Here is a 17175-nt window from a genome sequence, read left to right on the forward strand (position 1 = left end):
TGGCACATTTGGGTCAGAGGATGGCTTGGTACCGTCACATGTTTGTGTACACAGGGTCCAGGGGTGTTGTTCCCTTGGCGTGGCACAATGTGTTCACAAGTTCACAATGAGTTCAAGTTAAAACCTCTGGCAACAATGAAAGCTGCTATGGATAAGAACATACAGTTGTGCTCAAAAGTTTGCATACCCTTGGAGATTTGGTAATATATGTACCATTCGTACCATTTGTAAGAAAACATGAGTGAAAGGGCAAAACACGTCTTTTATATCTTATGTGGTGAACAAATGGGCGAGAAAACGTCCAAGACTTCTCACAAATACCTCCCGTGGGACCACAACCCGAACAGATTTGTATTTCTCCAACATAAAAAGTAAAAGTTAGGCATCACAATAGTTAGCATAATCGCACCACCTGGGACAGAAACAAGGTCAAACTCAGGCATGAGGTTTTCCCGCGGTCGATCAGTCACTAACGTGGTGGTGACATCTAGCCCCTCCCGTCAAAGACCTTGAGTCTGTGTTGACTGACAGGGCCTGGCAATCCCTAGCCACACCCCCGTTCTTCAGAGAAGAATGGAACAGAACAATGTCCATTTCATGATGCGGCAGTGGTCTGCTTGGGCAAACACATTGTGTGTGTGTGTGTCTGGGTGTGTTCCTGTTTTACTATCTCAGTGTCTGTGTCTGTGTGTGTGTGGGGGGGGGGGGGTTAGTGCGATTGCGTGCTTGTTCCCATATCTGTGCATGTGAAGAAAGGGTCATGAATAAAACATATGCCACACCATATCTCCATAGCCTGTGGCTGTGTGTGTGTGTGTATATGTGCTCTAAATGTTTGCACAGTCTGTGTGAATGCCTATATAATGCAATCACAAAGCTCGTATTCATGACGCCATTACCAGGTGTTAAACTGGAGTCTGACTGAAGCTACAGTATCTTTTGCTTTGTGATCAGTAGGTTCTATGCCGGAAACCATCCGGCTTCAGGTAGTATATGAACCCTCCTCATTCCTGGAAGTGTGTACAGGGGATATCACTATCTTTATGAACAAGGCCTGTGCATTAACAACGCTGGTACAGAGAGCCTGTGCATTAGACGTGTTTTGCAGTGAAACAGCGCCATCTATGGAGACTATGATTCTCTCATGCCGTTAGAATACTGTACTCGATTCTCTCTCTCTCTCTCTCTCTCTCTCTCTCTCTCTCTCTCTCTCTCTCTCTCTCTCTCTCTCCCCCTCTCTCTCCCCCTCTCTCTCCCCTCTCTCTCCCCCCCTCTCTCTCCCCCTCTCTCTCCCCCCCTCTCTCTCCCCCTCATATATATATGAAAATTCAGGCATGTACATATAAGAACACCACTGACAGTATGTGCACATCTATATATATAGATATATATACATACTGTCAGTGACGTTTTTATATATTGGTGGGGCACAAACCATTTAAAAATATAGGATACATACCAGTAAAGCTACAAAACTGCCTCTTGCTACTGATGTGTTTATTTAACACATCAACAAACAGCGTGGCTCCACAAAACACTTCTAACGACAGAGCGGCTTGCTTCTACCAGGTAACATACTGGAGAGAGCGAGAGAGACCTTCTTGTATAATTGGTATCCCCTCTCACACATATGTAAAATTACCACTGTCACATTTACAAACCTAAATCACGAATGCAACCAAGCTCAGAACCAATGTGCCTACAGGGCCATACGTGAAGAGCAATGAGCTCAACACCATTGAAGGCCACAATGAAGCGGAAATACAACTTTTTAGGGATACAGATCCATTCTATGACAACAACCTTAATAGATAAGCATGGACACACTGACACTCGTCACCATCTATATCAATCGATCCAGCACAAAAATATGACCAATGCACGGACCAGCACCACAAAGTCAGGATGATAAAATATGCTTTCACTCACCAAGGCTGAGAGCTCACTTGAAGAGAAAGGTGGCACGGCGGTTCTTCTTCTGGGCAAACCTTTCGATGACTTTGGGAATGAAGTCATGTAGCTGCTGAATCAGCTGGCTTTCGATGGACAACATGGCCAATGCGTTGAGTCGTGGCTGTCCCATGGTATTGTGAGTGAAGGTTTTTACCCTCTTCAAGGTGGAAAAGTTCCTCTCTGACTCGGATGTCGTCATAGGTGTTATTATGACCATTTTCAGCCGAGTGACGGTTTCAGCAAAAGCCTCCTCTAGGTTGTTCTCATGGATGGATCTTAACAGAGACAGGGCCGTTTTACCAGTGTGAAGCTCAATGTGGCGGTCTAGAGTGGTCAGCTCAGACTTTTCCTTGTTTCCTAGAGGCCATTGTTTCACCGCACAGTCAAGCTCAGATGTAGGGAATGAGAGAACAAATTGTGGGAAGAGCGAGCTGTCAACCAGCTTGGCAGCGATCAGGTGGTCACTTTGTGAAAACCTCTGCTCCACCTGGGAGATGACTGTGTCGCAAGCCTCCTTCATCACCGGCTCTGTGTTGGTTACTCGTCGGCCTGGCTCGTCTGTTCCATCGTGAACGATGGCAGCCCATTCATCAGTTTGCTTCCACATATTCTGGACATTCTCCTTGAAACAGGTGAGCGCACAACTAATCCCAGATGCATCGATGCTCCGTTTTTGCAGAGTGTTGTATAAAACATCAACTTCTGGCATAAGGAAGAAAAGAAATTCCAGCAGCTGCAGAAAGGCTCGGTCCCCAAGTTATTTTGACAGGCCGTACGCCTCACTTATGGTGTCCTCATCCCATCCTGGTTGTGTGCGTATGTCCTCCATACACAGGAGCAGCGCAGCGCCGTTTTCCCAAACTGCATTGACAGTTGGCCTTGGAATGCGTCTCTGTGTTGCCTCAGTAAGTGTCGCAATACGTTTTGGAGCGCCAGAGAAAAGGGTGGCAAAAACAGTTAAATCTGCAAAAAACACCTTCAGGATGCTCAACAATGTTGCTGAACAAAGTTGCTGCAAGGTCAGGTTCAGCTGGTGAGCATAGCAGTGAACAAACTGGGCATGTGGGTATGTCTCTTTCATTAGCGTCTGTACCCCTCGGATGTTTCCACTCATTACAGCCGCACCTTCCTAAGTCTGCGTGATCAGCTTTTCTCCCAGCTTCAGTGGTTCCAGCACACCCTGGAACCACTGAGAGAGTCCCGTTTTATCTTTGACTTCCACAAACTCCAAAAACCTCTCTGTCACTGTATTGTCAGGCAACATGTATCGCAACACAACCACCATTTGTGATTTACAGGAGACATCAGTTGTCTCATCTGCCTGTATGGCAACAAATGGTGCCTCGTCCACTTGCTTGGCTATCTCCGCCCTTTACACTTCATACATACAGTCGAACAGTTCGTTTTGTACAGTGCTAGATGTCCCTTTGAAGATTTGATCCGACTGAGAATGTACATGTTTTCCTCCACCTGTTTGTTAGGCTGCTCAATGGAGCACCAATGTACATTGCATTGTGAGAGAGGGGCTAGCCCCACATTCACACTTAGCCTATGGCCTACTACTGCAAACTCGAATCAGCAGAACAAAATCTGAAGCAGCAAGGCAGGGACCAATGAACATGAAATTAAATCCTAACACAAATGATATGCAATTTAGAAAGATGCTGTATTCATAGATAATAAATTATAGGAAGTAATCTTTGAGAAATAAAAATTACAATTGTGTTGCAATTCTTTCTTTTGACAACAGGTGGGGCTGTGCCTGGCCCTAATGACCAGTCGCCACTGCATACTGTATGTGAGAATTGCTATTTGAACACATCCCACAGACATTGCCTTTTCATTGAAAGAATAATTGCACATAATCAGAGATGCATACGTACATCCAGTTCTAATCTAATCTATTGCTCATAAGAAGGGCATCTGAGGCCGTATTGACAAAACCTTTTATCTTACCACCCAGAGTCCTCCAAAAAAGCAGTAAAAATGTCTAGCTAAGAGTTTCGTCTTAATAAAACCTATTCACATAGCTGCTGAGACCAATTTTTACTAAGGAAGAAATCTTAAGCTAAGAGAAAGGGCGGGTGTGATCCTGTTAAACATGAAACCAAGAATGAAATACTGACTAGTCAAGATATGATTAGCAAATTGTTGAAAGCGTGTCTGGCAGCTTGTAAACAAATGGCTGTTAATTTTTTGAATGTGCAATAATTTGTGCAATAATGTTTCCCATCTATAGCACCAACTACACTGGGTAGTCCAGCTATGACCATGAAGTCAGTGTTGTTTCTTTGCAGCTGGCGAACATCAAGAGGAAACCTTATGAATTGTCAGATGATGTGGGGTCTGGAGAGGGCATTTATTGTTTGATGTAATATTCTACAGACAGATGACTGAGAAGTACATAGTTCGTCTGCGCTGCGTCACTGCATTTTCCCTGTGGACCAGTTGCGTAGATTTGTCACAACCTTGATCTCTGGTCTTACTGGGTTGTTGGTGAAGTGACTGTATCCCTGACTAGGTCTACAATGATCATAATACCTTCGCGATTAAGCCAAAACCAATAAATGTTTCTAAAATGTCTACCTAATTACGAGGCGGACTACCAGCAGCAGCACTTTCAGGATAGTTTGTGACCTGGTCTTTGTGACTTAGGAGTTCTCTTGACTATTTATAACTTTTCACAGATTTAGGGGCTGGTTTTCGCGCTAAAACACTTTGTGAAATACTCTTACACCAAAAATGTAGGAGTCCTAAAGTTAGGACTAACACGGCTATTGTTTTTAAGGGTTTCTTTTAAAGTTGGGAACTATTTTAGCCTTAAGACGTTTTGTTAATACAGCCCCTGGCATCTAATGGTTAATTTGTGTTTCGTTCAACTTGTCTGATGTCATGTTCCAATGATCTCAATAATAAATATTGTTTTTCTACATTTGGCTTTTTTACATTTAGCAGACGCTCTTATCCAGTTTAAAATACAGTTTGTTTTTCTCCTCATTATCCAAAAAAACAGACTGGTTTACTGATTATTTGGAATCCCCAAGAGATGTAAATTAATTGCGACCTACAAAACATGTTTCCTCATTTCCTCATTATTTTAAATCTATTGTATAATAACTTGAAACAATGGCGCAGTAAACATAACAAGAGTGTGTAGTGTTGCAACAGGATGATTGAAACCATCTAGAGTCGCCAAACTGACTATAATTTGTGTGTAAAATGTGACATAGAAATAACAAAAAATTGTCCACCCACAAGGGCTTTAAAAGGATGAAAACCACAATTGCAGTGCTCTGGTATCTGGATAATTGCTAGTAAATAAGACTGTTCGGCTATCAAATAACAAAGGGTGAGTGCAGTGGATGGTCGTCTTAACAGGCATCCTACAAGCCATTACCTGAGTCACTGACTTTGGGCAGAAACAACCTATGAGGGTTCAATCTTATGCTAATTTACAAGGATCATGCCAAAAACACCTTAAAAAGCCACCTTTGATTTAACAGTCACACTTATCAAATATTCTTTGCTGCAGTTTAGCTGAAGATGAGTTCCCAAAGAAAATTCCCATAGACAGAATAAAAACAACTTCATTATCACCTTCCTTTACAAACACCCATTGAATTATTTATATACCCGTAGCTGAGGCTGACTTTTCCCCCCGATGCATCACAGCCATTTATACAGCATTAAAATTGTATATTCAGACAATGTCTATCATGTTTTTTAAATGATGTGTTGATGTCATTGCTGTCCGTTGCTGTAACCAGAACGACATGATCCATCAGCTGGAAACCGTAAGTAGATTACATTGCAAACAACGGTCTGCCTTCTTCGAAGCAGTTCTCTATATCTCAGTCACCTTACTGCTCATAGACCAGCTTCTCTATTTCAAATGTGTCATCTATTAATCTATTTCAGTGACCTTAGAGAAATAAGCCGCTTTAGAGTGACAGACGTTGAGCTTAGGGCTGTATTCAATCTGTATCACCGAAGCATTACAGGTTACGCAATAGAAACGTAACCGCTATTTTCCGATTAATCCGACATCTGTGGAAAGATTCCCCCCAAGGCTCCGGCAGGTAGAAATGAACAAACTCCTGTTACTTCACCTCCTCGCCACCCCTCTTCCTATCTTCTCTCTATCCAATAGGATTTGTGCAGCTTGACACTGGGAATTACAGAGTTTCATGGTGAGGATCCGATGCTGAGAGTCCAGTTGTCCGGAAGACAGAGGTTCTCTAGGGACAAGAAGAGCCGGTTCTTCCCCGCAGTCTTCAAGAATCCAAAGGAGGCGGGGCTCAATCCCATGATACAACATGTCTTTTACTCTCCAGCCTATACCGGATCACACACACATACTAGCACCTATGACAGACGCACACTTACCCACGTACACTCACAAACCTTTAGAACCCGTGGGACCCCAGAAAGTGAACTGGTGGTTGTGGTCCCAAGAATCTCTTTTCTCCTGGGGCCCAGTTTGATCAACTTTGCATGGTAGCATTCCAGCTGTCTCTTTTTCCAGTGGTCGAATAAACTGATCGAGTGCCCTTGGGTACTGTAGAACCCCTTTATTGCCCCAATGGTACGCTTTCAGTTCACATATTTAGAACTCTGTGGACACAGGATCAAAAAAAATAATAATGTGAAAAACATTACAATGACAGGTTTGAATGAATCCCAGCCAAGGTACACAGACACTCATCTCTCTTCACCGGATCTTTCAAACAGTGGTTATACTGTGTAAACCGATAATGCCATTTCTCCCAGCTAGCTCCGCATTTATAAACTAATATTATCCAGCCATCCAACAAAGGAAAATGTAGGTTTTGCATGGTGCTTGTTGACTGAACAATTTCCACGTATAGCGAAGGGTAGAGGCTCAGCCCACAAGACAGAATGCGATGACAGCTAGAATATTAATGTGACTGGTACCACTCGAATAGTTTATGTTGAGTGGTACTGTAGACAGCCGGCAAGAAATAGCTTCTTTTTTTCTGCATTGTATACATCAAGGAGAGATATTCTCCAGATGATTTCCACCGGGGATGTGCTCCAAAGCCCTGGAGAAAATACTTCATAAAATCCTGCCCCACTGAGGTAGCACTGCAGCAGCAAAAGGAGTTTGAAAGTTTTGCTAGGAACCCTGTAACTTGATAACATGATAAGCTCCCATTTATTTTGCGGACATCTTTTTCGTGTAAGGGGTTATGGTATGGTAATGGATTTGGCTTGTCAGTAAAACAAACTAAAATTGCCATTTCCTAAGAATAGTCCTTAATCTTTGTAAATGCTTTGGAAAACAATGACAGCAGAGGCTTTGCCAAGCTCAGTTGACCTGCTGACATTATTATTTCGGGTGTACATACAGTGGATATAAAAAGTCTACAGACCCCTGTTAAAATGACAGGTTCTTGTGATGTAAAAGAATGAGACAAAGATAAATCATGTCAGAACATTTTCCACCTTTAATGTGACCTATAATGTGAACAATTCAATTGAGAAACAAACTGAAATATTTGAGGGTGAAAAATAAAAAACTCACAATAATTTGGTTGCATAAGTGTGCACATCCTTAAACTAATACTTTGTTGAAGCACCTTTTGATTTTATTACAGGAGTCTATTAGCATGGCACATCTTGACATGGCAATATTTGCCCACTCTTCTTTGCAAAAGCGCTCCAAATCTGTCAGATTGCCAGGACATCTCCTGTGCACAGCCCTCTTCAGATCACTCCACAGATGTTTCATTGGATTCAGGTCTGGACTCTGGCTGGGCAATTACAAAACATTAATCTTCTTCTGGTGAAGCCATGCTTTTGTGGAATTGGTTGTGTGCTTTGGGTCGCTGTCGTGCTGAAAGGTAAACTTCCTCTTCAGCTTTCTAACGGACACCTGAAGGTTTGGTGCCAAAATTATTATTAATTATTATTATTATGGTATTTGGATCTGTTCATAATTCCCTCCACCCTGACTAAGGCCCCAGTTCCAGCTGAAGAAAAACAGCCCCAAAGCATGATGATGCCACCACCATACTTCACTGTGGGTATGGTGTCCTTTAGGTGATGTGCAGTGTTGCTTTTGCGCCAAACATACCTTTTGGAATTATGGCCAAAAAGTTCAACCTTGGTTTCATCAGACCATAACACATTTTCCCACATGTTTGGGGGGACTTGATGTTTGTTTTTTCAAACTTCAGCCAGGCTTGGATGTTTTTCTTTGTAAGAAAAGGCTTCCGTCTTGACACTCTACCCCATAGCCCATTCATATGAAGAATACGGGAGATTGTCGTCACATGTAGCACACAGCCAGTACTTACCAGAAATTCCTGCTGTTCCTTTAATGTTGCCGTAGGCCTCTTGGAAGCCCCCTGACCAGTTTTCTTCTCGTCATTTCATACGTTTTGGAGGGACGTCCAGTTCTTGGTCTCTGTTGTGCCATATTTTGACTGTCTTCACTGTGTTCCATGGTATATCTAATGCTTTGGAAATTATTTTGTACCCTTTTCCTGACTGATATCTTTTAACAATGAGATCACTGTGATGCTTTGGAAGCTCTCTGCGGATCATGGCTTTTGCTCTGAGATGAAACTAAGAAAATGTCAGGAAAATCCTACTAGAACAGATGAAGTGTATTTGTTATTAATCAGAGTCACTTTAAATGATGGCAGGTTTGTAATGACTTCTATTTAACATGAGTATGAATGTGATTGGTTAATTCTGAACACAGCCACATCCCCAGTAATAAGTTATAATTTATTTTTCATTTTTCCCCCTCGAAGATTTCAGTTGGTTTTTTAATTGAATTGTTCACATTATAGGTCACATTAAAAGTGGAAAAAGTTCTGACATGATTTATCTTTGTCTCATTCTATTACATCACAAAAACCTGGCATTTTAACAGGGGTGTGTAGACTTTTCATATCCACTGTATATTGATGATAGAAACATCTGTCTTACCTTCAGAAAATTCTGAGGAATATGCTGTTAAGTAATTTTTCCCGAAGCTGGTGTTAAAAATCCCAATAGTATGAGCTCACTTGCTTCGTAACATCAAATTTCATTGTGCGTTTGATGATTTTTCTGCAAGTTTTTTTCTCATAAAATCAAATGTCAGATCCAAACTGTTTTCGGGCTACAAATTACCACCTTAGTTACACTCAGCGGACACAAACTTTAGAGGAGCCCTTTGGATAGGCATATCCTGTTGTTTTTGAATGCAGAGGTTCAATTATTAATAAAAGCATCAGTAAAGGAACAACATGGGTCTAAATTTATTTTTATACCACTCAGATATAGGAAAGTTACTTCCACAACTTGATCCTTTATAGTACATATGAATATCTATTTTGGTGTGTACAAATGCTTCATAAAACTAATTATTAAACATAGAATAAAATGTTTTAGCCAGCTCAACCAAGAAATGGATATTCAACTACCTAAAATACATCTCTGTGTGCATTTTATGACCTTACATTTGCACTACCAAAAGGTAAACCATAAAGTGAAAAATATGAATTGTACTGTGTATTAGTAACTGATTCATGGGTAATTAACGACTTCCGCAAGAACATAAAGATGTTAGTTCCAACTTGTGGACATGAGCATCAGAGCCAGTAACTGACAAATCTTTTCTTTAAATCTCAGAGGGGAAAAATCTCTCGTCGTGCCTTTGAGCAATGCACTTAGCCCTAATTTTTCCTGTAAATCACTCTGGATGAGTGTCTCCTAAAACACATTTATGCAAAGTACCTAATACAATAACAATGTCTACTGGTTGCCAACAATGTCTCCTTGGTTCTCTCTCACTCCAACCAAATCAATCCTCAACATCTCTCCAGTCTTGTAAATTAAATACACTTGTCTGAACACTGTACCATTCCTTCTTATGTATTAAACACACAATTTGGTCGGTGTAACGTGATTTTTTTTCCACACCGGCTGACGTGTCAGAAATCCATTAACACTCGCAAATGAATGCTTTTAACTTTTTACTAGTCTAAATGTAAGGCCCGTGTGGGCGATACATTTAGACCAAACGGCAACTGCATAAGTCAAAACCTGCCAGGTGGGACCACAGAATGAGACCGCAGTGTTGGACTGAATGTGAGATAAGAGACGCGGTGCCATGTTTGGCCCTCCCTTCTCGCTTTCCTCGGAACAGTACCTGTCACCCCGGCATGGCCGCAGCACCGCCTCAGGGGGCGTCGCGCTTGATTAATCACAGTGTTCCCAGGAGTCAGCCACCGGAGGGAGACAAACATTAATTATCTGAATGCCTCTGACTTCCCTCTGCCGTGGGTGGCTAGCACTTCCTCACCCACCTTAGCACTTCACTAACCATCTGCCTTCAACGTTACGGGGGGGGGGGTCTTTGCCTCAAGTGCGGATGATCAATATTCCATCTGAGCAGATGTCGGAAGAGGCTGGGGTTTACTGTGGGCATCAAAACCTAAGATAGTAGTGGAAGGAATGAGCAGTGGTCTAGACCTACTGTAGGCCTTTTGTTTAGATGTTGTTCATTTCAATGGTTCAGACTTTCGGGGATTTGTGTTTTTTGTGGAACATTCTGTGAGACCATTTCCTCACAGATATGACATTTCACAGTTTAATTACATGCAGAACCAGTCACAGGTTTGGACACACTTGCCCATTCCAGTGAAAGGGGTGTGTCCGAACGTATTTATGGACTTAAAGATGCATTATAAAGGTTCTATGTTGAAGTGATACACACGTAAAACAGACACCTACAGGAAGACAGACTAACAGTCTTCCAAAACGTTTCAAATTAGGGTTAGGGTTAAAATATGTACCATGACATATGTACCTTGTTACACATTTGTAAGTGCTTATAATCAAAGTTCATTTAGTACATGTAATTTAGTTAGTTTCACCGAAGCCACCTGAGGCAGTAGCCAAAGTGTGATACCAGAAAATCTGTGTTGACGATATCCACGCTACAAATGATGGCGTAAGACCGCTCCATCACCTGTGAGAGCGTTGTCATGGAGTATCTTTCTACGATTGTCAAACAAGCTCAGATTAATAGTTGACCTGCAACAAGTCCACTTGATTTGAATAATCACAAATCAGTTTCACAAAGAATGAGCCTCCACTCAGACTAACCTATGGTTTTAGACATAGGCCTACTGTACTGAAGAGGACTGAAATGTGATTGACAGGGAAACAGGCAACGCCTTAACCACAGAAGACGCCAATCTGGGGCTCGCGGAGAAGACGGAGTGACAACTCATCGAACCGGTTTAATCCAGTGGTGTCAGGTAAACCTAGCAACCGTTACCTGTGCAAATCAAGTTGCTGCACAGCCGATAAAGGCGGGGCACTGGCTCTGTTACCGAGGGAGACTCAATAAAGTGACGTCCGGCACAGGCGACTCAGGGTGCTATTGGCAACCAGGTCATAAAATCCTTCATCCTCTCAGTCTCGCAATCGCTCACTCTCTCACATTGGCACTGAGAGTGACGTTTTACTAGTAATAGGAGAGGGGGTGGGGGGGGGGGGGCGATATTCCCGTGCCATTATCAGACAGCGTCGTTCCCTTGTACCATTAACAGCAGGGATGTACTGCCAACACTGATGGTGAACAAAAAGACCCTGTTGGAATTAAAAGGCTGAAGGAAATGCATGCAATCGCGCACGCACGTACACACACACGCACACACACACATACATACATGCAACACAGAATTACACAACAGGCCACAGTAACTTTTAATGCGACTGAATAAAAAGCAACACACACTCATCAGCAATGCCAAAAGGTTCAAGAACTGGGCTCAATTCAGTATTTGATTTTACTAGGCATTTGTAGGTTTGGCTACTGAAATGTATCAGGTCTAACAGCAATATGCAAAGTTCATTTTATGTTTAATCTATTTACTTCTGTTTTGAAAAGTGTCTGTATGCCCTTAAATCCTTTCATTTAAATGCCCAATCACATGCACACACACACACACGCACACATTTCTCTGTATGCTGACACACACACACACACACAACCACAAACATTGCTTTTTACCTTATCAATAACATATGGGGACCTTCCCATTTGAGAGTCCAGGATTTCCACCTCCATATACCCCAGCTTGTTTCCCCGGGAGAAGTGCAGTCCTTGGGAACCTCTTCCATTGGCCATGGCCTGTGGGATTCCCTGAAAGGTTCTGCCAGAATCTCGGTGTGTCTGAGACATCTTTTCACCTCCTTTCCACAACAGAGAGAACAAGACAGATTCCGCCCTTCAGCTGTATTGCCCAGGACACCGCGCAGACTTGGAAAATAAACCTCTCTCTTAAATAGCTTGGTGGCGTGAAATGCTATCATGGGACACAAAGATACATGCCTCTGTAAGTGGTCTAATCTGAGAAGCCCAGACAAAGAACAATGTCCATCTAATCAACGGCTATATTTAAACATGGCTGGTGGAGGGTCTGTTTATTCTTTTCTACACTTCACATTGCTTTGAGGGAAAGATGCGTGGCTGCTTATCTTGTGTGGCTGCTCAGGGCTTTAAGTCTTGACAGTGAGGGCCACTCTTCAAACACTGTTTCTAACGCTGACGGGTAGAGTTTATAAATGCTTAGCCCCTCTGATAGGAACATATTTAGCGGTCGGCAGATGGATGGATGTGACAGATGAAGCAACAGACAAACAACTTGACTCTCAAACTACGGCGCCACAGAAGGAGAGCGAGGTCATTATATAAACATGAGGCGTATGTAGAACATCAGCGTTCAGCAGCGTGAGGACTCCACAGCCACAGGCTTCAGTATTGATCAGAGAACCACACCTGAGGGATTACTTGGCAAAGTATTTTAGAAATGGTCCTCTGCCTGATGAAGGGGTATCCAACACTGTCTGCCAGGGGAAGTTTGAGTGAAAAGGGATATGGGAATCTCAAGCTTTGCCAAAATGGTTTAACATCACTCACATTTGGAAACCCTCAACATTGTGGATATTTTTTACCTCATCAGAAGGGGAAACTATTTAGATTTTACATTTTAGATGGTAGGCCTTATAAACCTGATAAGTGTACAAAGCTTTTGAAAAACATATCACACAATACAATACAATGTAAAAAAAAAAAGCAACATATTTTTTATTACCCACCTATGATGCATGGAAGCAACTTAGGTAAGCATGGAAGGTAAAGCATAAATTAATTTTCATTATTTTCCGGAAACAAACAAAATGACTTAACTCATCTGGGTCAAGTCCGCTTAGGCTGTTGCTTCAGCAGTAATAGCAGTAATATTCAGAAACTGAACTGACGCGCTTGGAGAAAGTCTAGGACTCAACCACGACGATTGTGTTTTCCCACACGGCGTGCATTTCGAGTGTTTAGCCCCATCTTGGAGCTAGCTCGACAAAGCCTCGAAGAGGAGTTATTCAGATGCACAGGAGCAGATGTTGCAAAGGAAACACAGCGTGACATGATTGTGATCGATTCACGCTGCCCCACCAGAATCGCTGCATAATTTGGCGGATGGCATCAGGATAACAACCTGCATTAGACGGGGACAGCTGTCGCCATGGCTCCCGGGCAACGGGCCCGTTACATTCGCCGCTGTTTATTTCAGATAGAAAGGCAGGGCGGCCAATTAGAGTGATTTACAGCTGGTGCCACGGCTACCTTGAAGCCTTTCCCAGCCATGCAAAAAAATAAATAAATACCTAAGGCGTACACGGATGGGTTATCTATACTAAGGCATAGGAAGAGACATAGGGTTTCTGTGTCTGACGGAGGCTGTTGGTGGTGGCTCCGGGGGAGACATTTATTCATGGGGCTACACTTTAACGATCCGCCGGGAACAAACATAGTTGTTTTGCCAGTGTCAGCTGTTTAATTAACATCGGCGTTCTCTCTTGTTTATATTTACTGAGTGGCCATCTGTAGCACTCAGTCTCAGCATAGTGCTTGGATAATATCGGGATGCCAGTCTTTTAATAATCAAAGATGTCGGTGTGTTTGAACCAGGTTCACTTTCAGTGAGATGAGACTGAGGTAATACCCTGGTTGTACTTCACCCTCTACCAGGAGGTGCATGGGTCTTATTGGGTGTACTTTCCTCTCAGTTTCGTCACAGCAAACGTCACCAGCTGACATGCCAGTGGGAGGCCTTAACTCACCTATTACTGTGAGAACTGTTTTATTTCATGTCAGGATCTAACCTGTCACATGACGGGAACTGCATCGCCGTTCTGTGGCAGAGGCTTTGCAAGAGAACATCAATGCCCACCCAAACACGCCATGCTAACCTTTTGCGGTTCACTTATTTTATGCATAAGAAAAAGGAATAACAATGTGCAGTAAATAGGGGAACCAGTGCTGGGCTAAACCGTAGTAGATCGTAGAAGACAGAGGTGCTTGTGATTCAATTGGTTTAAAAGAAAAAGGGAAATGAGGACTAAGGTACTATTCGTGTGACAGAAGTGTCGGGAACAAGATTACAGTTTAAAATGTGTTTATTGTTACTCTGTGTTAAATGCAGCAAGCCTGTCAACATTCAACACTGGTGCCTCAGGAAAGCAGGGCCTTCGCAAGTTGGTGGGAATTATACAATGTCACCATGTCTTCCTTTGAACATACCATGTTCCAATCATCGCTGATTGAAGAGGGAGTGGTTACTAAATTGTCACTGATTGACAGCATAGTAAAAAGAAATATCCTAAATAAATGTAATGGTTATTTAGAAATACATATATACAGTGGATATAAAAAGTCTATAAAATACCAACAAAACACTGCAGCTAAAATGACAGTAGGACGAAACTTTTTCCATATTGAATGTTGTCAGATGGAGAGTGTTTCTTATAAAATTTGGCTATTTTTAATGAGCTTGGGCGAGTCGATTTGTTTTCTGGAGACTGCGGCAGAATACAGTTTATGGTAAATTAAATGTGGCATGCATACAGGACCACACCGGTCCAGATTACGCGGATCTCGAGATTCGTAATGTGGATCCTAGTTTTCTTTCACACCCAAACATATCAAAATATTCCATTAAAACTTAAAAACTACATCTAATCTGCAAAACATTTTAAAAACTTTTCCGGTGACTTCTATAGTCTAAAATTACAGATTTGTTTTTAAAGAGAGATCGCGAGACAAACAAAGATGACTGAAAAAGACCATCAGATTAGGGTATGTACGTATCACCTAGAACCTTAGGCTATATATGCAATACGTAAAAAAAACAATTAACGTATTTAAGTTACTAACAATATAAATATATGAACGTGAAGACACTGGATCAGCGACAGCAGCAGAGCCTAGTACAACTGAAGGAAATCGAGGGAGATTGGGATGTGGCGTCAAGGCGAAGAAACTAGTCTATATTTACAAGAAAATAGAATAACAAAAATAGACGACAATAATATTGACTGCGATTAATTATAAAGCTGATGGGTGATTTCAGATTTATTCTTAAATGATATGTTAATAGTTCTAGGTTACGTTAAAAAAAAATATATTACTTACATATTTTGGTGCATATTAGGGAGGACATGGTAGCGTGCATTAGCTGCACAAGTGGACATAGACAACAGGGCAGATTTAACACTATAATAGTTGTATTTTTCAAGTGTGTAGCCACATTATATAAAGTATTTCACAGAGGGGTGTCCGGTAGAGTGGGGTACCACCTTTGCCTAATACTGACTGACTGGACAAGTGAACAAGACAGGCTAAGATGTAGCATACCATAGTCACATTTTATCAAATAAAACGTAATTCCCCAACAACAAAATGTTGGCTAGTGAAAATGTTGAGTGGCTAGTAACTTTGGAAAACCACTAACCACAGTGGCTCGTGAGTAAAAAAGTTTATGTCAAGCGCTGGTGCACACCCTTAAACTAATACCTTGTTGAAGCACCTTTTGATTTTATTAAAGCACTCAGTCTTTTTGGGTAGGAGTCTATTAGCATGGCACATCTTGACATGCCAATATTTGCCCACTCTTCTTTGCAAAAGGGCTCCAAATCTGTCAGATTGCGAGGACATCTGTGCACAGCCCTTTTCAGATCACCCCATAGATGTTCAATTGGATTCAGTTCTGGGCTCTGGCTGGGCCATTCCAAAACATTAATCTTCTTATGGTGAAGCCATGCTTTTGTGGATTTGGATGTGTGCTTTGGGTCGTTGTTGTGCTGAAAGGTGAACTTCATCTTCAGCTTTCTAACGGACACCTGAAGGTTTTATGCCAAAATTGCCTCGTATATGGAACTGTTCATAATTCCCTCCACCCTGACTAAGCCCCGGTTCCAGCTGAAGAAAAACAGCCCCAAAGCATGATGATGCCACCACCATGCTTCACTGTGGGTATGGGGTTCTTTGGGTGATGTGCAGTGTTGTTTTTTGCACCAAACATACCTTTTGGAATTATGACCAAAAGGTTTAACCTTGGTTTCATCAGACCATAACACATTTTCCCACATGCTTTGGGGCGACATGATGTTTGTTTTTGCAAACTTCAGCCAGGCTTGGATGTTTTTCTTTGTAAGAAAAGGCTTCCATCTTGTCACCCTACCCATTGCCCATTCATATGAAAGATACGGGAGATTGTAATCACATGTAGCACACAGCCAGTACTTGCCAGAAATTCCTGCTGTTCCTTTAATGTTGCTATAGGCCTCTTGGAAGCCTCCCTGGACAGTTTTCTTATCGTCTTTTCATCAATCTTGGAGGGACGTCCAGTTCATGGTAATGTTTCTGTTGTGCCATATTTTCTCCACTTGATGATGACTTTCTTCACTGTGTTCCATGGTATATCTAATGCTTTGGAAATTATTTTGTACCCTTCTCCTGACTGATATCTTTCAACAATGAGATCACTCTGATGCTTTCGAAGCTCTCTGCGGACCATGGCTTTTGCTCTGAGATGAAACTAAGAAAATGTCAGGAAAATTCTACCAGAACAGCTGAACTTTATTTGTGATTAATGAGAGTCACTTTAAATGATGACAGGTGTGTAATGACTTCTATTTAACATGAGTTTGAATGTGATTGGTTAATTCTGAAAACAGACACAGTTATAAGAGGGTGTGCACACTTGTGCCACCAGATTATTGTATGGTTTTTATTTTTCATTTGTTCCCCCTCAAAGATTTGTCTGTTTTCAATTGAATTGTTCACATTATAGGTCACATTAAAAGTGGAAAAAGTTCTGACATGATTTATCTTTGTCTCATTCTTTTACATCACAA

General features: G+C 41.9%; 1 protein-coding gene across 3 annotated transcripts in view; it reads right to left on the minus strand.

The window, feature by feature from the left end:
* Positions 1-12257, minus strand: part of LOC105020627 (trans-2,3-enoyl-CoA reductase-like) — a 46050-nt gene extending 33793 nt beyond the window's left edge. For 2 of the 3 annotated variants that reach the window (XM_020043477.3, XM_020043476.3), the window contains exon 1: positions 11993-12256. In XM_020043477.3, coding sequence (XP_019899036.1) covers positions 11993-12163 — 171 coding nt within the window. In that variant the 5' untranslated portion in view covers positions 12164-12256. Of the gene's footprint in view, positions 1-11992 lie in introns of all 3 variants that reach the window. The other variant, XM_020043475.3, reaches the window with a different exon arrangement.
* Positions 12258-17175: the final 4918 nt, after the last annotated feature.

Source organism: Esox lucius, chromosome 24 (assembly GCF_011004845.1).
Source record: "Esox lucius isolate fEsoLuc1 chromosome 24, fEsoLuc1.pri, whole genome shotgun sequence".
In the NCBI taxonomy this organism is placed as follows: Eukaryota; Metazoa; Chordata; class Actinopteri; order Esociformes; family Esocidae; genus Esox; species Esox lucius.